Source organism: Pezoporus occidentalis, unplaced genomic scaffold (genome assembly GCF_034315485.1).
Source record: "Pezoporus occidentalis ecotype Australia unplaced genomic scaffold, CSIRO_AGI_Poc_V1 ctg18, whole genome shotgun sequence".
Lineage (NCBI taxonomy): Eukaryota > Metazoa > Chordata > Aves > Psittaciformes > Psittacidae > Pezoporus > Pezoporus occidentalis.
Window position 1 is genome coordinate 4,527,622 of NW_026913640.1, and position 22,158 is coordinate 4,549,779.

Here is a 22,158-nt window from a genome sequence, read left to right on the forward strand (position 1 = left end):
ACCCCTAACAACATCAGGAGGTCTCTTCCTTGTGGTGCCCTATGCATTCTGCATCACACCAACTCCAGGCTTGGCACTTCACTCACCCCTTGGTCTGTGTCATGTTTGGAGCCGGCAGTGAGGAGTTCCCGCTCCACAGCTGCAGGTAGTTGCCACTCAGTCACTCACAGACAGTACCTGCACTTGAAGGCAGCTCCCCACTGCTTGGGGAAACCTACAAGTAGTCGTGGTTGGAAGACACACCACTTTTTAGTGGTTTGCATATATAGAAACCACTGGCTGCAAAACTCCACAGGAAAACCTATCACCCCCCTCAAGTCTTGCAGAGGCACCTGGTTTATTCACAGACAAATCAAACTCTAAGTTTGGTCAGCAGGATTTTTAATAAGGGAATTAGTAACAGGCCAGTATCTCACCAGCAGTACACCGGCACTTTGCATTCAGAATCCATTGATTTGTTTTCTACTGTAACGTTACTGATTACACTGAAAACAAAGAAGGAGCTCAAGTTCTTTACGAAGATTTACATTTCAAGAATTAAACCATTCCTTGTCTGAAGTGCCAGTTCCATAAACATGTACATAACTGCAATAACTTGGCAAGGTGAGTTCAGTGCCACTGACAGTTTTTCAAACACTTCTTGAACCTGGTTCAAGCAATCCAAGACTATTTAAATCTGTAGCCATGCCTTGTAATACACCAAGTATGTTCAACTGCACCTACTGGAAGAGCAAGACTGAGGACTTTTTTTTTTTAACTTCAGATCTAAATCAATGAAAAGAAAAGGAGAACACCTCTGAAACTGGCTGAAATAAGGACTTGCTGGGAAAAATCTTGGTATTTTTGAGTGCAAGAAAAATGTACAGCTAATCTAATTTAGCATATAATGCCCTGAGGTCTGTGTCTCTGAATATAAGACTCTCAACTAGCAAAATGGAAGCTATACAAATCCAGAAACACCAAGACGTGAATCCCTCTGCTTACTCTCTGCTGCCCTGACACAATGTTCATTATTTTCTTCCTATTAGCCTTGCCTCTCCTTGGCACTCTCACATACAGATGGGGTGCACTGCTCTAACATCTCCTAGTGACAACTGTAATGGGTGTTAACTACAGTTGATTTTAATTCTTAGAAACCTTTCTTCTATTAATGAACTTGTAGCTATGAATAATGCAAAGTTACATCTGAAATTCCTTCTCAGTGCTGCAAACATTGGCCTGAATCTTATTAATTTTACTTTAAAAATAACCTGGCTCAGAAGACTATTCTGCCAAATTATATTTTCAGTTACCCAGGATTAAAATTCAGTACATGCTGTAAATTTAAATAGGAAAATTTCTGCCCTGCATCTGCCCTTCCTTGGATCCAAGGGGTAGACACACCAGAGTGAATTTACACAGCCGTAATTCTGAGAACAGAGTTCCTAGCAGAATACCAGCCTCCAGTTTACTGTTGCAAATGATCTTTGCATCAAAGGATGCAAACATCTCCGGTTACAGAAGGTACTTTCGTTTTCTTGGGATTTTTCTTGAATGTCAGATAAAGTAACTTCAGGAATTTGGTGATCACTACTACCTGAACAGTATTTCTTACACGATTACATCAAGACTACTGAAGTTTATTATTTCTCAAACTCAGTAGAATATGGATAAGTTTTCCATATTAAAAACAGCAAAAATGAAGACTCATAGGTGTTTTTAAGCTAAAAGTTGTAATTATATCTGACAGGTAAAATAACTGCTTCTCAGAATAATAAAATGCATTAAAACCTTATTGTCTGCTACAATAAAATAATAAAAGAAACCAACCTCAAATAGAAATTGTTCAAGTACAGCCAGTGTGCAACTAAACTAGTTAGAAAACATAATTTAATAGTGCTTTGCTTCAAAATATACATAATATTGAAAAATACTCAAACCCAAGAAACCGAATATTTACCAAGTTTCAAACAAAGTTTCATCAAAATGAGGTAAGTCTATGTCACCTGCCATTGAGCTCGGTGCTGAAATGGAGAACAGGTCTTCAAGGATGTCCTCCCTCGTAGGACTTTCAAAAGCAAGTTTTTTCACACTGGATTTGCTTACTGTATGAAGTTCTGAATTACTGTCCTTTACAGGACTGTAATAATTATGGTCCTCACTTGTCACTGCTGCATGTGGCACATTGGTCTTCTCATCGGACACTGCTGTTGGAACACTGCTATCCACCATTTCCATATACGTACATTCATCCTCACTTTTTGGAGCCTCTAAAGAAGCAACTGTTGAAGCGGGGGACAGTAATTCCGCCAGTATTTCATCATTGCTAGTGCACCCTGATACAGAGTTTGTGCTGAATTCGGATTCATTATCTGCGGCATCAATCTGACACTGCAGCTCCCTTAAAAAGCTCTGCAATAATTCACTGTCATTGTGAGATTCAGTCTGTGGTGCAGTGCTTACATCTCCATTCACAAGTTTTCCATGTTTCACCTGTTCCACTGCCAGCCTATCTAATGAAGCCAACTTCTTCTTCTTAGCATTAAGTTTTTTTAACAGTTTTAGCCGAAGTTTTTTTGTTTGGTCAGTATCTGACTCTTCTGCCTTCCCAGAGTTATGGCTATGTGAATGGAACTGAGTCACTTTACCTGAGGTACCTAAAGTATTTCCTGACTTAGTCCAAGTTGGACCTTCAGTAGTGGTATGACTTGATGTTGGAAGACGCATGCTTTGAGAAAATCCTTTGAAAGTTGATAAAGGATGAGTATTATTGCTCTGAGGAACCAGTGACTTCAGGGCCTCAGTGGTTTTGTGTGTACCTCTGCTTTGAAATCCACCAAAGTTACTTGCTCCCTTAACTGGCAACCGCACCTCACTTATTTTTTGCATTGAGGGAGTTTTGTAACTTCTCTCATTCTTGAGAGCTGAGGCACTCGAAGGCATAAAAGAATTATTCTTGTTTAATAATTTCTTTACCCAGCTTCCTACAAATCCTCTTTTTTGGTCTTTGTGTGAAGGCTGAAAGGAATTATTGGCAGCAGCAGAACCGGCAACCTGAGAATTCATTACAGTTTTGCTTGCATCTTTTAAGTTGAGTGATTTTTGTATATTCTCTACTGGTGACAACTTCTTGTTTAGCTGTAGTTCTGAATTTAATCCTCCATGCAAATTAGTTCTGCCATCTGTTCTTTGAGCAAGTGAGTCAGACAGGTCAGGATGGTGGGTTTTGGGCACAGGAGGAGTAATATTTGTTGGGTTCAACTTTTCTAGAGATAAGCAGATGCTGGAATCTTCATATAACGTGCATTTATTGCTCATAGCTAGCCTAGTTCCAGCAAACCCTCCTGTACACAGAGTGTTAGGTGAAAGATCTAATTCTTGCTTTTGGGTTGTGCCCATTTCAACAACAGGGTTATTTCCCACCACTTGTCCATTCAGCAGCGATTTACCTTCTGAGTTAACTTGAATTTCTTCAAGCATCAGTGTTGCAAGCCCATCATGTTCCTCATGGTTTAGAAAATCTGGCACAATACTTTCATCCTCAGCTATCTGATGCTGTTTCTCATCTGGATTTCTTGCAGAATCCTCTTTGAGATGTTCTGCATGTGTTTTTTCTACAGTGTTATCAAAACCACAGTGCAACACTGTGGAATTTGACTGTACATTATTAAAAGGAAAATCTTCAATATTTCTATTCGCTTCTTCTGGCACCTGTGATGTTTTCCTTTCCCAGATAGCAATATGAATCTCTGAAGGAGGAACTTCAAAACTTATATGCCTCTTGCAATATGGCCCCTTTAAATCATCACATTCAAGCCAACTTCCTGCAAAATACAATAGCAACCAGTGTAGAGCCTCAAAGACTTAAAATTGAAGTCACTATCCTCAGACACTTGCCAAATATTTGTATTACCCCATTCCCCTGGCAAGCAGAAAATAAAGGTTTTCTCCATTCTTTATTACATCAGAGAAAACTGGGAGATTTCCACTGGAAAAAGATCAAACACAAGCAGAATTTGCAGCAATATTATTACAGGTCAGAGCAGGTCAACACAGAAAAAGTAAGCTAAGGGGCTGTTTTTATCTAAGCTAATGATGCTGACATCTTGTCTGAAAACACCTGCACAGGTCTGAGAGAAGAGCCAGCTCTCAAATAATGTTTCTATGCAGGCTTTTACATTGGCTGGGTGGGAGGCACAGGATTTAAAGATAAATTGCTCATCTAATAATCTGCATCATCTTCTGCAAACTGTTAATAGATCATGAGCAAATATTTTACAGCTTTAAGAATTTAAAAATAGATATATAGGATGCATACTATGTTCCTAACTAGGCACTTCCCAGCTGCTTCCTCTCCCTACATCTTAAACTCTGGCACTGTGATTTAGACAATTTTCATGTGATCACACTTGATAAGACTGCACTCCATTCCCTTTATGGAAGCATGAGAATCAAAATATCAACTTTTCTTCTTCTCTGATTATGGCATTCCTGTCAATGGCACAACCATCACACCATTAGTCACATTTCTAACATAGATTTGTACCTCCCACCCCTCAGATGCAATGAAGTTCAGAAATGAAAAGAAACTTAATTAATGCTGGTAGTTCCGTATGTTCTTCTGCTTTCAGCCAAGAATGGATTAGTAACTGACTTCAAACTAATCAATACTGTATGTCCCACAGCTGTGCTCACACTGTATTTTTTAACTTTTACAAAGTTATCAAGGAAAACAGCTTTACCCAAATAACTTTTGCCAGCGAGTACAGTGTAGGACAAGACACTTTTTCAGTTAAAGCAAACTGAAACTTTCCCCCTGAGTAACAAAGTTCCCACAATTATTCACAAAATTTTAATATGAAGTTTGGAATCCAGACAAAACAAATCCTCATTCTTATATACAGACTGTTGAGAGTATTGCAGTAACCCCTAAAATAGTATTTGATGTAGACTCATGAAGTATTACAACAGAATTTACGGTTCTTACCATCAGAATTCAAAGACCAGGTTATGAAGTGTTGCTTATCTGTTTGATACTGAACAACAGATGTTATTTTGTAGGTGTTTTCTTCAAACTGAAATGAATAGTTCTCCAGGTTGTTATGTGGCAAGCCTTCTACGAAATGTAACATTAATATTGAGGGTACTCTAATAAAGAAACAATAAAGAATCAGTTTATATTAACAAAAGAGTGGCAAAAGTTTCTCATGAAAAAGTGTCTCAAAGAGTCCTGCCCTTTCTATTCTACTCCCACACAGGACTCTTCAGATCGCACAGTAGTCAAAGGGTAAGAATACCCCAACCGTATATTCCATTTTGTTATGGACTGGGGGGAAAAAACAGTACCACGTAAAGGATTTGGGGAGTGGGGAAAATGTGAAAAAAATAGGACACAAATGTGCCATAACCACAGTAGGAAAGGTTGTTCTGCAGTCCAACTTGTAAATGGACGATCAAACAACATTTTTATCCACCAATGGCAGGGGGGGTGAAATGGCTGACACTGGATATCAGTTGTCTATATTTACTACTTGGAAGTAAGTATTTATGACCTGGCTCAAACACATGCGCTGGTCAGCATGTTAAAAACTGCTCTCTGTTTCATGTTTATTAAACAGTTTGTCATTTCAGAATTTAAGAATTATCTATAATCTTAAAAAGTGAGTATTTATCAGAATTTAATGTTTAGAACCTCTGTAAACCCAAGATAATAGTTTGGGTTTAAAAGTGACATGTTCAGTAAATTCTCAGCATTTTATGTATTTTACTTTCAAGTTCATGTATTCAAACTTACTTTTCCAAAATCATCTGTCTTCTTTGAGATCTATCACTACAGTTATTACATGGTCCAACATGAATAGCATTAAGTGGGTGCCAATCAGGGATTATATTTGTGAATGTTGTTAGTGTTTTCCTTAATCTGGATACAGACACAGAGTAAAAAAAGAAAAAGAAAAAAAAGTGTTAAGATGAGTTGTTGATCAGAACACAATAAATACACACATTAGGAGAAAAAAGTTATAAAAATATTAAGGCAAAGCCAAATTCTATTCATATTCATGCCATTTGTGTGAATTCCAAAAGTCACCACTTGTTTTCAGGAGCTCTGTGGCCTTCAGTTTCACAGTATTTGCTCTTTCCCCCTAAGCATGTTATGTCCATTTCCTTTCCAACAGAAGACAGACCTTGTACCAGGTTCTGCGCAATTTACTGGCTAATGTAGAATCTCAAGGAGAGAGGAAGAGGCAACAAATTACCTCACAATCCATCTTACACAAGGTCTTGTTTTCAAAAAACACTACACTGGCAGCAAAGATTACACAGAAGTTACATTGTATAAAAATACAATGTACAGGATATTAAAGTGACATAACAGCATATTCATTCATTAGCTACAGAAAGGACTTCCTTTATATTCAACCTAACCTAGTTTTTCAACTTTAAAGAAAAAACAACCAGAGCACGTAACAAAGACCTTTGAACACACCCTATTAACCATGACCATACATTAGCTGGCAGTGTAACTAACAGCATTAATCTCATCTCACTTGTGGATCTAGAATTCTATTGTATAAACCTAAGACAGCGGAGAGAAACAGGTATTTTTCAAGTTGTGAGCTGTCTTCTGAAGGTGTCTCTCTTCCCGCTGACTTTAAAGGAGCTTAAGTTACTAGCTTGTACCTTCAGCTATGCAGAAGTAAATAAATTCTCAAGAAATTAATTCCCTGTAATACTATTTTAGAATAGATAATTCATGTGAGAGAATCTCTGATTCTTTGTAATCCAAATGAGTATTACAGACATTCCTCAATAGCAAAAGTGTACTAGGCTTATATTTGTTAGAACCACAACAATTCTCAGCAAAATCTCAGAGTATGGCCAGGGACTCACAAAATTACCTATTATTTCTTTTTTAAGTGACAATATGGTTGCCCTAGACACTAACTTAAAAAAGTAGATCTTAAAGCACTTAAAACTTCACCAACAAGTTTAAGCTGTTGGTGAGATCTGGAGATATGAAGAAAATCAACTATTATATGCAGATTTTAAAACAACAGAACAGTTCTATAGAAGCTACTTAGATAAAAACCTCACCGGTTCTGGTATTTGTAGCCACAACATACACATTCAAACTTCCATGAAAATGAATGCAAGAATAGTTTCTCAGCTTGTTGATCCAGTTGTAAGAGCAGAGGCAGTGCAAACACTGGACTCTCCTTCTTACCTGCAAAGATGGGACAGAAGAAACAGTCACTGACTATTTGAAATCAGCTTCCAGTACTTCAAAAAAGGAAGAAAATAAGCTTATTACTATTATTTTCATTGCAGTTATTCAAGGCTATATTTCTAATCCTCACAGCAAAGAGACTGATCCATGTTATTAGGTTGTTCTCAATGACAATTTCTTGAGTAAAGCATAGCTACAAAGATAAGATTATGCTCTCTCGAAAGTCAAAACCATTCAAAACAGCTGATCACACTGTAAAGTATGTCACTAGTAAGAATGAGGTACGTGAAAATTGCCTTACATTAGTATGTACATACATATTTTTATGTACTGATATACAAGGTATTATATGGAGAGTTTCTGGAAAGTAAATAAAGAGATGCTGCACTAATTACTTACCAACTTCACATTTAAGCCGAGTCTGAAGCTGTGCAAACATTCTGTTTCTGATTTCATTGAGATGAGATTCTGCTTTTGGAAGAACATCTAAGGAAAAAAATACGTAATGTCATCATGTATTTATGTGTAACACCCCCACCCTTTCACACACATATGTACCCCTAACATGCACTCATTCTCTGCCAGCTAATGCCTTTCATATTGACGCATACTTGCTTGAAACTGCTGGTAAAACAGCCAGTGTCTGGTATTAACCGACTGGAAAATTATAGAAGAATTTACACAAGTTATTCACACTTTACTGCAGTCTGCTAACCAGAAATTATACTTGACCTGACTTAATTACGGCTTAGTGTGCACCAACAGTTAGATACTAACAACATGCAAGGATATAGTGGAAGGTGTCCCTGCCCATGGCAGGGGGCTGGAACTAGATGATCTTAAGGCCCTTTCCTACCTAAACCATTCTATGATTCAATGACAGTGTAACCCTGGAGATTCAGAGATTAAAAGATGATTTTAAACCCTAAACATTAAGATCAAAAGTGTGGAAATTTGCTTACATGCTTTTGAATGCTACACACTTCATAATAAAACATGCTGTTTCTACATAAACACATTCTTTAAGCACAAGCAGGAATGTAACTTCTACTACACAATCATGATCACAACTTGTACAAATTGAAGGATTTAGAGCAGCTGCTAAGACTATTTACTCCTTACAAAATCTATGCATATAAAAAAGGTAAAAAAGTTTCTTGCTGCTCTATGGCTTTTAATTCTTTTTAAAAACAGCTTATGTAAAAGAGGCTTAAAAACTGCACAGAGAAGCAGAATGAACACTGCACCTATTCTCCACAACAATTTTCATTCAATCACCTATCCACTGTTGCCCAAACAAACTACTTTGTTTTCCAGCAGTTCCTGGAAATGCGAAGATTCCTGGAAAGCAGAATATATGAACTACTTCAGAATATTTCTGGACCACCACCCCCTCGCCCTGTAATAGAGTATGTATTCTATGCCACAAGGTAGATGAAATGATTTTTGCTACACCTATTATTTTTCCCAGGAAAGATATGACCTTCTTAAAGTTCTCTAATGCTCTTCTGGGACTGTATTTTATATATTTAAACACACTTATCCTGAAATGTCTATTGAAAGAAAAAAAAAAATAAATCGTAGAACCAACTAGGTTGGAAAAGACCTTTAAGATCATCAAGTCCAACCATTACCCCAGCACTGCCAAGACCACCACTAAACCAGGTCACTAAGGGCCTCATCTACACATTTTTTGAACACTTCCAGGGATGGTGACTCCACCACTTCCCTGGGCAGCCTGTTCCAATGCCTTAGCACCCTCTCAGTGAAGAAATTTTCCCTAATACCCAGTCTAAACCTCCCTTGGCACAGCTTGAGGCCATTTCCTCTTGTCCTAGCACTTGTTACTTGGGAGAAGTAACACCACATACCATTATGAAGGGCTAACAATTCATTAGCTGCTCCTCACTCAGAAAGACCACCTTATTATTTAAAACAGCTAAAGCTAGAAAGGGAGGTGCCATTCTCTACAGTTCACCAGGAGGAAATGGGATAACTGCCACCTCTCACATCAAACGAGGACCACAGGCAGAAAAGATGCACACAGGAAATAAATAATGAGATGGGGAGAAAAGACGAAGATTAGAAAGTGGTGAAAAGCAGCAGGCAGCAGTGATGAGGCTAAGAGACACAGGAGCTTAGAGAAAAAACTCTTCACCTTGGCAGGAGAAGGTAAATGGCATCCCTGGGAGTGGCCAAGAGGAAGGAGGCTGTATTACTACTCCAGGCCGGATGTGACCCTTAAAATTTCACACTCTATTGGGACAGTCAGTTTCCCCTCTAAAGGCTTAGAAACCAGAACTGAAAGTAAAACACTACACACATTTACGATATTAGAACATTCAGGAGTGCTGCGGATGTGACTCATATTTTGAACATGTAATGATGGCAATATTGTGACACTAATAGCTCCAAGTTACTATAATGGAATCCCCATGCAACATGTGGTGGAAGAACACAGCTGCAAACACTTTCATGAGGGGTCTTACATGTTTCCTCATGATTTAGGCCAGTTTAATGGCTCAGTCCTCTTTCAGATTAAGATAACAGAAATTCCATTTACTTGATGGTTGTGTACCCAGGCATTATTATTGGAATTCACAAAAAAATTTATTGTAAGTCATTTTTATCACTGATTAACATTTTCAAACCAGAGCCTGAAGTAAGATCCAAATCCATATTAGGTACATTTGGCCCAATTTGATAAAGATACCATTAATTTTTATATAAGCAGCTATTAACATTTAAATGACTTCTTCAAAATTTGATCAAAATTGCAGAAGAGATCCACTGCTAGGTGTAGAACTGTTTCTGCAATCAGATATTAGAAATTAAGCAGGATGATCTTCAGCTGCAAAGTTTGGTTCCAATACCGTTCCCAGCTTCCCCAAAAGCTACAGAATTTAGGATCATTTGGAGACTCAGGGGAAAGACCTTATGGCATGAAGCTGTGGATGGAATTTAAACTGAAATTATTTATATCCTGTTTTATTTTATGCCTTTAGTGCTATTCCATAAAGCAAATTCTAACATAAATGTAAATGTGTCAGCACTGCACAAGCAGTGTCAATGCATCTGCCCTTACATAGATGCAGTTGCTGAAGGATCCCTACCATGTAACTCTTCCCATGCTAATCTGTGAACCTTGGACCCAATGTAACGTGTCATTTGTATCCAGAACTTCTCCATGAGCAATAGACAGAATAAAATATCTCTAAAAGAATATGCAGCTGTCATGGAGCACAATGGATGGCCAAGAGAAGGTAAAAAAAAACAGCTGAGAACAGCCCCTGAATATAAAGGCTGTAGGAAGTAAAGCCCATCCTTACCTGTTGGTTTGTCAGCTGTAATCCTCACTGAATCCTTTTGCTAGTTTGGACACACGGATGCCACCAATAATACCTTTTGACTAATTCCGTCAGCTCTGCTTTACAGCTCCTATTTATTAAATTATTGCCTATCCTTTTCTACATGTTTTTAAAACAGAAACACAAAGGATTTATGAAAGCAAGAAACAAGCCATGGGTCACCTGCCCCAGGCTACATTGCAAATGGAACTGAACGAAAGGCTCTGGTTCCATCCCTGACTAACTAGAGATCAGTATTAATTTTCTAATAGATGATCTCTTAGAATTTCACTTAAGACACCAGTGGGTCAGTTCAAGAGGACTAAGACAAACAGATCTTAGTTTAAGTCTTAAACTGAATACACAGTAGAGGAGCTGATCAAAGGCCATAGTAGTTGATTAGAGTGACACATCCTCCTCTGACTCAGCTGTGCTGCCCAGAAGGTTGCCCCTAGTTGCCCATCACCACCCCTGAGCTTGGAGGTTAGTCCTCAAACCTATTAAGCTGCACATGTAACACTCACAAACCCTTTCAAGAAGGTATGAACCAGGTTAATGTGTCTGACCAATTTTGACTAAAACAGGTTAGAAGTGCTATCACCCACAGCACAGCTTGCAGACTTTAGGGGAAGCATTCCTTCAGTGAGTGCAGCTGGAGCCAGAACACAAGATATCTTCCCAGCTTTACTATTTTTGGTGTGACAAGGCAACTGCCCACTTATACAAGGATATAAGCCACAACAGAAATTACTTTGTAGATTAAGATTAGAACAACATCCTAATATGTTAACCATCAGATAGGAAGGAAACAAAGTCAGGTTCAATTACACAAAAAAATCACAAATTCTGTATGGAGGATATGACAATAAAAAATTCAAGTTATACTTAGTGTTTAATTCCTTCAAAGTGTGCATGTTTGCCCAAGAAAGAGGTTACTGGGATTCTGATAGATAAAGCACACTACTCTGCAAATTCATGATAATGAGTTGCGAATCATTCTTTTGTGAACTTGAAGTAGAATGAAGGCACATTTAAGGGAACTGTACTAAATTCCACATATTTGTAGCAGATGAGTCTGAGTATGAAGAAAGAACAGCTGAATTTACTCACCTTTTACTTTACTCCTTTTACAGGTATTCAGAAGCACAGTTGCTTGATTATATTTTATTAAGAGTTCCTGAACTAAACATTTTCCATCATCATAGTCTTCTGCTAGAGGAAATGTTAATGTTTCTAAGTGTACTAGTGCTGACAAAATACAATCTAACCAACAAAGGTTATGCAGATTTCTCCACTGAAGACATAAATCTGTGTTATTAGTGGAACCTTTATCACCTTTGAGCAAAATTTCAGATGTTGTTGAGGAAAGTTCAGAATTTGGCAAGAGTTGAGCTCCAGGACTAGAAGTATTAGGTGAACTTTCTTTAGAGTTGTTGGTGTTTGTGGTTGTGTCAAAATTCACCTTCTGGGTGCAGACCTCCACACTGATACTAGGTTTTTGCTGGTCATTTTGTAACATGTCATGTAGGCTTGACTTGGGAAGACATAAACCATTCTGACAGCTTTTGACAACAGGGTCTGTATTACTACTGTGCACACCATTTGCCACATTATTAGTTCTTGCTTTTTTTGGCTGTGATTCAACAGGAGGAAAGTCACTGATGCCACAAAATTTCCTTTTCTTATCAGTAGGTGGAACTTGATGATTTTCTGAATCAGCAGAAGTAATTATGCTGTTTAATGGTTTATAACCAAGAGGGTAGATACACTAAAGGAAAGAAAGAAAGTTACAGTGAAATCTACAAAGCAATTTCAGGTGAACAAGATCTAAAAAAACCCCACAAAACATACTCTTAAAAATGTAATGTAGGACTTCCGTAAAGTGGCATTTTAGTGAAATCATTAGATATATTCAGTCATGTTGGCTGCCACCAACCACCTCATTGTTTTTCATGAGCCCTACCATGGTTTCAAGGAGAAACTGCTCCATGACCCTGCAAGGCACAGAGGTGAGACTGACTGGTCTGCAGTTAGCCAGGTATTCCATTTTTCCTTTCTTGAAAATGGGGGTTATATTTCCCTTTTTCCAGTCATCAGGAACTTCACCTGACTGCCATGGTTTTTCACATACGATGGACAGGGGCTTAGCAACTTCATTTGGCAGCTCCTTCAGGACCCACGGACAGATTTCATCAGGTCCCAAGGACTTACATTCAGGGTCCTAAAATAATCTCGAAACTGATCCTCTTCTACCATGGGTCTAAGGTCTTCATTCTCACAGTCCCTGCATTTGCCTTTCAAGATTTGGGTGGTGTGGTCAGAGCACTTGCTGGTGAAGACTGAGGCAAAGAAGTCACTGAGAACCTCAGCCTTCTCCAAATCCAGGGTAGCCAGTTCTCTCGTTCCCTCCTGGAAACGCCCCACATTATCCCTGCTCTGTCTTTTGTTTGCGACATACCTATAGAAGCCTCTACTGTTATCTCTGACATCCCTGGCCAGACTGAATTCCAACTGGGCCTTGCTTTCCTGACCTGATCCCTAGCTTCCCAGCAACGTCCCTGTATTTCTCAATATTATTTAGAAGCAGGGAGGGGTGGCAAAAGCAACTCAGAGACCCATATCTAGCCTAGTCTGTACTAGTTTAAAGTCACCAGTCCATATGGGATTGCTATACCCTCCCCACATACAGTGGAAACAGCAGCTGAAAAGTGAGAGGCAACAAAGGCTTCTCTCAACAGTCTGCTTCCCATCACCAAAATACTGAACTTAAAGAGGTGTAAACACTGAAGGTAAAGGTCTATACGCAAACCAAAACCCCCTGTTAATTAGTGTAATACCAGAGGATTTCCACAGAGAAAAACAGACTCTTGAAAATTAATGCGGTAAGTCCGTAAAACTTGGATCTGGCCCTTCTCTCTGCAGACTGGACAATGCTCATGTGCAGCTACTTCCACAGGATTACAGTTCTGAAAAAAAATAAAAGAAAAAGCAGTATAAGCGTATGTATTTCATATGTTATCACAAGGTAAGACATACATACATATCAAGATAGAAAACCAACGTGCAACTTCTAAATGTAATAGCTAACACAATATTAAAAAATAAACTAGATTTTAAAAATATAAGATACATATTCATACAGTAGTGTTTAAAATTAATTCATTTTTTGATTTAAATATTCAAGTATTTCATAAGGCATCTTTAACAACACAATTACGTAATATTTCATTCTATTTGAACTAAACCACCAGACTCTTATTGCCAGGGAACACAAGCTCAGACCTTTGAAACACAAATAAATTTAAATAGGAATGCAAACAGCAGTAAAAATAGTGCCAGTAAAAAAATCACAGGCACAGATTTACTTAAAGTAATCTTTCGCCATTGTTAATAGATTTCCGTGGAAAATAATTTTGAGATTTTTGTGTTTTTGCAAAATTAAGACCAATTAAAAATCTCTCAAAGCAGAGAAAAATATGAACTTTGCACACATGTAAAACAAGTTTCAACTGACTTTTCCCAAATACCCCACCATGTGGAGTGTCGATTTCCCTATACCAGTCCCTTCTCCAATCACTTGCAAACCATTTGTAGTCTTCTGGGTATCCATCATCCTGAGCCACTGGCTAATTTATGTCACTTGTAACAATGTCATGACCACTAAGGCTTTCTCAAAGACTCCTGAAAAATAAGAAGTGAATAAAACAATTAAAAAAAATTAGATTAAATTTGGAGAAAAAAAAAAGATACCAACAATAATGCAGCATGTATATTCTGAGGAAATTAATTCAGAAGAGTATTTTCTTAGCTGAAAATATTTATTTTCTAGTGCAGATTATGAACTTAAAACTTCCATTAAGTAATGTAATAAATTTAACAGCTTTAGCCCCTGAATTTGCAAGCTTATCTATTCTTTGCACTCTACAAGGTCTCACAGTTTCTGCTTTGCAGAAATGTGGATGTTGTGCCTGAGCATCTCTGCTTACTGCACCTAACCCTCAGAGAGAACAAAAGCATGGGTACAACAAGATCCCATACAGTTAGAAATTGCTGCTGAGCATTTTTTTTTTAAAAAGCTACTGTTGCACCTTTCAAAACAGTGGATTTACTGAATAATCAACTATTAAAAGTTTATCCTGCAAATGTAACAATTCTTAACTACAGAAGAGCAACCTGCTGTTACTGTCACTTTTGGAAACCTCTCCTGGTGTTATTTTAACACTGTTAAAGACATCCTAGCAAACTAGAATTCTTCCACAGTTATCACTACTATATAACTGTACTGCATGTTTTACATGTGACACTGAATATTCTATTTCAAATGATTTCTCATATTCAGGGCCTAATTTTGCTCTTCTCACATATCATACATACACAGAAACTTATTTTCTGAAGGGTTTCTACAAGGATGCTGGAGAGGGATTCTTCACCACAGACTGCAGTGATATGACAAGGGGTAACGGGTTAAAACTTAAACAGGAGAAACTGAGGCTAGGTGTAAGGAAGAAGTTCTGTGAGGGTGGTGAGGCACTGGAACGGGTTGCCCAAGGAAGCTGTGAATGCTCCATCCCTGACAAGTGTGCAAGGCCAGGCTGGATGGAGTCTTGGGTGAGACGGTTTAGTGGGAGGGAAGGATAGAACTAGATGATCTTAAGGTCATTTCCAACCCTAACTATCCTATGATTCTGTTTGTGAAGAACAACTTCAGTATGAACCAGGTACACACCAGAATGCAGCTCCTTAAGTCTATTCACTGGCACTGAAGCTAACTACACCTTGAATCAGCCAGAAAAAACACTGAAGTTTAGAACTGTAGGGACCATTCTGCTCCTGTTGACTTCATATGGAACAACCTAGAATAAATACGTATCTCCTTAAGATGTTAAGAAGGAAGTAAAAGGCAAGTTAAATTGCGAAGTCAACACTATTAATCCCCTTCCCTCAGCCACGACTGTTTCTTTTTCATTATTTCCACCGACTAACATCCTATCCCACACCATGATGTCCTTTCAACCCTTTCTTACACTATTGCACTAACTCATATTATAGTTCATTTCAGAAAAAAGAAAATCCCAAGGCATTCTTGGAGACCTGTGTAAATACTAGTTTAACCCAAAACCATTTATAATCCTGGACGAGGACAGACTGTAGAGAACTGGGCAGAATACTTAAAAAAAAACCCAACCAAAACCAGAGCATAAATAAAACCAATTCAATAGAAAAATGTAACAACTTATTTCAAATCAGTTCTAAATAGCAACTTGAGTGGGTCAAAATCAGATGATGGTGTGTCTTACTGATGCTTTCGGTGTCTTCAGCAGCTCTTCTCAGAATTACCAGGCTGCAGCATGTGAAGACAGCATACCCTGACTTTTAAAACTAATGGTGGTAACGGACAGTAAGTACATAAAAATATGAACCCACATGCTTTAGAGAGCACGTTTAGTTTTCAAAGTAGATTTGGAAGGTGTACAAGAAACAGCATTGTCCCACGCTCAATCAAGCTAAAAATTCACAAATTAGCTGAGAGTATACACGCTTGTTGGGCTACAAAGGCAAGCTCTCCAATTTTTCACACAGTGGCAGTATCACTATTACACTGTGACTCTACTCTATTATCATATATTTAGTCTAGCCAGGAACTTGATTTTTGTCATGCAGGTTGTGCAGAGATCAACCATGCTAAAACAGGCAACAACTTTACTCTCCATGCTATAGCTAACAAGAAAATGTCTCTAACTATTGTTCAGGGGGCTTTTAGTCAATTCTTTGGCCTGCAGCAGTCTCAGCTCTCCAGAGTAAATAAAATACACAGATGACATGACTGGAACTCCAGGCAATTTCTCACCACATAAATATAACTCACACTCAAGAAGATTAGCAACACTAACAACCTTCAGGTTATTCCTTTTTAAGCTTGCCTTGGGTTTATAAAACATTTATTTCTCTGCAAGTCCCTGTTTTGCCTGTCATCACTCTCAAAAGGAAAGCAAGGGTTTTGTTATGTTTTCTGTTACTTCTGCTCTTATTTTTAAATACTGTTCTGAGATGTACAACACCTTCCTCAATTGTAATCACCCAGCACCACAGTACTGGAGTAAAGACTTTTACTGCACTTAAAATATAATAAACTTAAGAATAAATTATTAATTGTCCTTTTACATCAAAGACAAACTCAACAAGCAAATAGAACAGGTGTGCCAGTACTGCATATGTAGAGTGGTACCAACTGGCTTGCCTGCACTTTTCAATATTTGTAACATTACAGCAGGTTAGTAGTGATCTCTGCACAATGTACAAAACTTGTCAACAACTGCCAAAAAAACCAGCCAGTTAAAAGACTGCTGTATCAAGGGCTGAAACAAACCATTTGTAGCTTCAAGTAAATGCCACATTCCAGATGGGAAAGTACAGAGAAATGCATTTTCAAGCTTACCGGGTAATGTTTTAAACCAATTATGCTACTTTCCTTCTTTACCCTGAATACTTGAAAAATGTAACTCAAACTATGCTTCGGACCTGGTGTAATTATTAAGGTTATGCTCATGCTTCATTGATTAGAGTTGACCTAATGACTCACTGCTGCAAAACCGGGAGGTCTCCTCTATCCTCATTTCCCTCTCCCCACCTTCTCTAACAGCACATTTGTCAGACTTTCCACAGGTAACTGAACTCAAAAACCAGCAAAAAAAAAAAAAAAAATAAATCAGTAAAGCACAAGTTTTTCTGCTCTTCTAGTAAGTTAAATTAGCCTGTGAAAAGGTCCAGTGAGGTACAGAGCTGACAGGGCAGAAGACTGAAACCAACAAAAAGGTAGAGGTTTGGAAATACAGATTTGATGGATGTACTGTTAGATGGTTATGGCATTGTCTAGATGGCTGCACTTAAAGACTTACAGTCAACGGCTCTATGTCCCAAGTAGAAGCCAGTAACGACCACTGCCCCCCAGGGGTCCATAGTGGGACCAATACTGTGTAGTATCTTTGTCAATGACACAGACTGTGGGACTGAGTACACCCTCAACAACTTGCTGATGATACCAAGCTGTGGTGCAGTTGATACCCTGAAGGGAGGGGACACCATCCAGGAAGCCCTTGGCAGGCCTGAGAGGTGGGCCAGTGAAAACCTCATGAGGTTCAACAAGGCCACATGACAAGGGATAGGGACTACACACGTTTTGTTGACAAATCATTCAGTACTTCCAAAAAAAATGCCAGTTGGTACAAGGAAAATACAACCTAAACTAGTGAAGTTTATTATAGATGTGGCCAAGAGATGCAAGATCACAGGAAGGGACATGGCACAGGATGAGGGAAGAGGGATGTAGGGTGCCCACTGCCAGGGCTGTGCTGGCCCCTGGGCTGGCAGCTGCCCTTTCCACAACACCTAAAGGTGCTCTGCTGCTGAAGGTACAGCTGTGGTTAAACAGCCTCCTCAGTTCTTAATTGACATCCAAGCCGATCCATATGTTATGGAAAGACTGCAGAAGAAAGAAGCGTTCGTGGAGTCAATTGTCAGAAGGTAACAACACTGACCAACGGGTACAGACACATACACACGTGCGGCAGTACCTCACCAAGAGCACCCTTTTACCAACGAGTGCTTTCAGCCGCACCGCGCCTCCTCACTGCACATCTACTGACATGAAATACTCAGTCGGCATTCAGGAACCCGTAAGACACCCTCTCGCCCCCAGCACCGACCACGCACCAGCAGCCTCCCAGAGGGCTCCGCCTCTCCGCAGAGCTCCGCATACAACCCCCCCAGCCCGCGGGCCCCACGCCGGGCCCCGCTCTCACCTCCTGGCTGCCGCCATGACTCTGCCTCCCCGCGCCGCGCTGGCGGCCCCAGCCCCAAGATCCCCCTCAGAGGCCTTCCCGCGCCGCACGTGAGCTCTGCGGACACGGCCCTCGCCGCGAGGCCGTTACGCGGCGGCCGTTACTCAGCCGCCGTTAACCCGGGGCGGCCGCCAGGGTCAAACGCGGCCCGCATGGCAGCCCGTGGTGCTGCTGCGCAGCTTCCGGCACCTCCCCGCCGCCATGCCGGCCCGGCCCGCCCAGCTCCCGGCAGGCAGCGGAGGCGGAGCCGCTGAGCGGCGGCGGCCCGAGCGGGCCTGAGGTATTCTTTCCTGCCCTTCCCCCTCGTGGCGCGGTGGGAGGGGACGGTGCGGGCCGCGGCCTGCCCGCCTCCGTGGGGGCAGACCCTGCGAGGAGTCGGCGCCGCACCGCTTTCCGTCGGCTGCCCGAGCAAGGAAGGGCCGTGTAGCGGCTCCCTGCGTCCACCGAGGGGCGAAGCTCGGTAGCTGCGCCCGTTGCAGCGCTGTGGCATGAGCCGGCAGCCCTGCCCTCTGTAAGCCTGCGGCCCCGGAAAATACCGTGCTGCCGCCTCACAGCCGCATGGCTTCTAGCCATGCCTTTGCGCGTACTCGGAGCAGGGAGTTAGTTGATTAATCTGCAGTTCATTGAACACCTGCTTAAAATCACGCCCAGAGTGTGGTTTAACCTTTTCCGAGGTTCGGTACCTCACGGCTTGCCTTTCTCTCCTATCACTGAGACACTGGTTCCGTCAGCCCTGCTTCTGCCGGAGCGCTGTGGTGATGGCGTACTCTCCCTGTTGAAAATCTAACAGCCTAGAGCATTCTTTGCAGTCGGTTTTGGATGCTTCAGCCTCAAGAAGCTGAGGTGATGTGGAGCTCTCGGTCTCAGCGAGTATTTCTGCATTAAGAGCCTCGGGCTGAAAGAGCTCAGTTTTTGATGCTAGTATTTGAATCCGCATTGGCCCCTTTTCCTCGAGCGTGAGCTGCAAGGAGCTAAACGGCAGTGGCGTTTAGCAGCGGTCAGTGCTCTCCTTCAGCTACGTCAAGAAGGCTGGCAGTCAGTGTGGTCCAAGGCAGACAGATCTAGGGGCTGGAGGAGGGAATGAGTCAGGGAATTTTTCTAGCGATAGCACCAAAAAAAAAAAAAAAAAGCCTTCTCTATTATTGCCTGCCTCTGCTTTGCTGCCACCTTACTCTTTTACACTGTATGACTTATATTCGTGAAATAATCTGTTAGTGTATTGGCTTCATTGTAACATCCGTAACCTCGCATTTTACCGTAGCTGTTCTTTTAATTTGTACAGCAACGTTTTGAAGTTTGAATTAATGTTTGAAGATATTTTTCTCTATCAGAGGAAATTATTTGCCTGACTGGAGAAAGATTGCAATGAAACTTGGCAATAATTTTATGTGAAGTACTTTTTTGAGCCTGGGCTTGGGTTTTGATTCATTAGTGCTTTCATGGTGGAGGATGTATTTTTTTTCAGTGTACTTGCATCAAGAGTGTAAAGCACTTTGTGATACGTTGAGTAGGAGCTGGAACTGGCTGTCTCTACAGCCACTGAGACTGGTGTTTCTGCATGTGCATCCAATGCAATGTATTTAATCTCTTTTGCAGTTGCTCTGTTTAACTGTTAAAAATGGTCAAATAACATAGTCCACTGAAGAATGTTGTTAAGTAGTTTCATTAGGCAGTTGTATGTATGCGGTGATTTTACTCGTGGTATTTTAGAACTCGTAAAGTGGGTTTAGCCCTAGTAATATTTATTTATGACTAAAATACAGTGCTTGCTTGTGTGCAATTTTTAGCTTGTTTTCCTCGTAGTTTAGGTTTTCACTTTTCCCAGGGGTGACTAGAGCCCATTGTTTTGGATTGGGCTTCCACCAAGCATAAGCTTTTGTTTCAAGTATATACTTTGTAACTGATGATATGGCTAAAGGTGTTTGCTTATGTTTGTGTGTGCACTAGAATGATTAAGTAGACATTTTTCCTGCTTATTAGTATGGACTAATGTTGAAAAAGTTCCAGTATAGATTACAGTTCTCTGATCACTTACAATTCATGACTTGATGCTGTTACGATTTTTAAAGCTAACATAATATCTCCCCTCCCCTTCTTTTCCTCCCCTGCTTTTTTTTGGTAAGTTAACATATTTTGGGGACAGATTTTTTAATAGGGCCTATACAATAGGCCATGGGTAATGGTTTTAAACTAAAACAGGGTAGGTTCAGACTAGATGTAAGAAGAAATGTTTTACGATGGGAGTGGTGAAACACTGGCACGGGTTGCCCAGACAAGTTGAAGATGCCTCATCCCTGGAAGCATTCAACCTGGTCAAGTTTGAAGATGTCCCTGCTCATTGCAGGGGGTTGGACTAAATGACCTTTAAAGGTCCCTTCCTACCCAAACTATTCTATGATTTCAAGTATTTTCTATATACTGTTAAGTATCACAGTATAATTTACTGGTATCCCTCCTTTTTTCCTTCCTGATATTCAAGTTGAATAAAGGAAAGCTTGGGCCAAAGAAAAATTCCAGACCTGGGTTTTAACATGAGCTTGAAGAAGAGAGTTTGCATGTTGGCAAAGAAAGGAAACTGAGATTTTTCATCTCACAATACAATAAAACTTCATTTGGTCTGAGTAAAAGTCCTAAAGTAGTAATTACTACATGATGAAAACTCCAGAGTCACCAGGAATTGGTTTGGGTGTTCCAGATGTGGACTTGTAATGACTCTGGGATCTACTTAGGCTGCTGTTTGCTCAAATGTTGTTTTTTCTGGCATATTGTGTCAGTTTGGTTCATATTTAACTAACAGTGTTTGAGCACATGGCTTATTTCTGGTTTTATTGACTTCTGTCTTTGCCTTTTTAAAAGGTACCTTTTTACTCTTTCTTAACATAAGAAGAGTAGAAGGGTTTTCTGATACGTTTTTGAAGCTGCTTTGGTTCAGGGAAATGAACATACATACCTGATTTAACTTCCTGAATCTTGTTGCAGTGTTTTCAAGCATAATTCGCCAATTTTGTGATTACATCAGCAGTAAAGACTTCAAAACAGTTTAAGAATTAGTTTTATTTTATTACAATATTTCTAAAAAGTGTGTCTAGAATGGGCTCTTTCCATGACTGAAGCCCCTTGGCATGTACACTGATCATGTAGCATAACAGGAGAAAAACAAACCCTCTTTTCATTAGTATGTTCAGATACAGAGGAGAAGAATTAATCATATAGCGGCTTCCACCAGGGCAAGCTCTAAAATGGGTGTTGCCTAAACCTTGATATATACACACACATACACACATATATATATCAACAACATGTACATGCACACACATATATGTGTGTGTTGTTGAGATAGATATCTATCTATCTATATGTATAGATGTTGTTTCCAAAGAGTAATGTATCTGTACCAGGAATCATTATCTGGAAAATAATTCTGAATGTTGGGGAAATAATATTCAGGTCATATATTTAGAAGACTGTACTCAGGCTGAGAACATATGCTATTCATGTGTGTCTTCTAAAAATATTTTCACATGCAAATTACACACCCATTGGCTGCTTCCTTCAGACCAGATTGTCACTGCATGAAGGTCCCTGAGAAACTGAACATGGAGTAGGAGGTACTGACTGAAAACCTTTGCTCTGAAGGTTTTGTTTCTCAGCTTTTGTTTGCTTAGCTTTCCTTCTCCTTTTTCCAAGAACTAACAAAAGAACATTAACATTTAAACTTGCAAAGTACCATTTTGGAAATGTAAGAAGGATAAAGGAACTAGTTGTT

At 39.9% G+C, this 22,158-nt stretch overlaps 1 protein-coding gene and 2 long non-coding RNA genes across 7 annotated transcripts in view; 1 reads left to right on the forward strand and 2 right to left on the reverse strand.

Moving 5' to 3' along the window:
* Positions 1–1,852: 1,852 nt before the first annotated feature.
* USPL1 (ubiquitin specific peptidase like 1) lies at positions 1,853–18,629 on the reverse strand. 3 transcript variants are annotated; one of them, XM_062615086.1, is made up of 9 exons: positions 18,354–18,629; positions 14,069–14,235; positions 13,392–13,520; positions 11,665–12,322; positions 7,607–7,693; positions 7,075–7,204; positions 5,774–5,899; positions 4,967–5,127; positions 1,853–3,803 (listed from the first exon to the last, which is right to left on the reverse strand). In XM_062615086.1, exons 2-9 carry the CDS (start codon positions 14,165–14,167, stop codon positions 1,936–1,938), a joined length of 3,258 nt encoding a protein of 1,085 aa, XP_062471070.1. In that variant the 5' UTR covers positions 14,168–14,235; positions 18,354–18,629; the 3' UTR covers positions 1,853–1,935. The 3 variants fall into 3 exon arrangements, with proteins under 3 accessions (XP_062471070.1, XP_062471069.1, XP_062471072.1); XM_062615085.1 differs by lacking the exon at positions 18,354–18,629 and having other exon boundaries at positions 14,069–14,486; XM_062615088.1 differs by lacking the exon at positions 18,354–18,629 and having other exon boundaries at positions 14,140–14,485.
* LOC134161862 (uncharacterized) lies at positions 8,104–11,649 on the reverse strand. Its single transcript, XR_009964116.1, has 2 exons — positions 11,222–11,649; positions 8,104–10,631 (listed from the first exon to the last, which is right to left on the reverse strand). It is a non-coding gene; the product is annotated as an uncharacterized LOC134161862 (long non-coding RNA).
* A 12-nt stretch (positions 18,630–18,641) lies between the features above and the next one.
* LOC134161861 (uncharacterized) overlaps positions 18,642–22,158 on the forward strand; it is a 35,170-nt gene continuing 31,653 nt past the window's right edge. For all 3 annotated transcript variants that reach the window (XR_009964113.1, XR_009964114.1, XR_009964115.1), the window contains exon 1: positions 18,642–18,672. This is a non-coding gene — a long non-coding RNA (uncharacterized LOC134161861). The remainder of the gene's footprint in view (positions 18,673–22,158) is intronic.

Coding starts and splice junctions, on each gene's coding strand:
- USPL1 (XM_062615086.1), bottom strand. CDS start 14,167: ATGATGGATACCCAGAAGACTACAAATGGTTTGCAAGTGATTGGAGAA. Junction 13,521..14,068: donor TGGTGGGGTATTTGGGAAAA/GTCAGTTGAAAC, acceptor ATTTTTTTTCAG/AACTGTAATCCTGTGGAAGT. Junction 7,205..7,606: donor TCGGCTTAAATGTGAAGTTG/GTAAGTAATTAG, acceptor CCATCTTTGCAG/GTAAGAAGGAGAGTCCAGTG.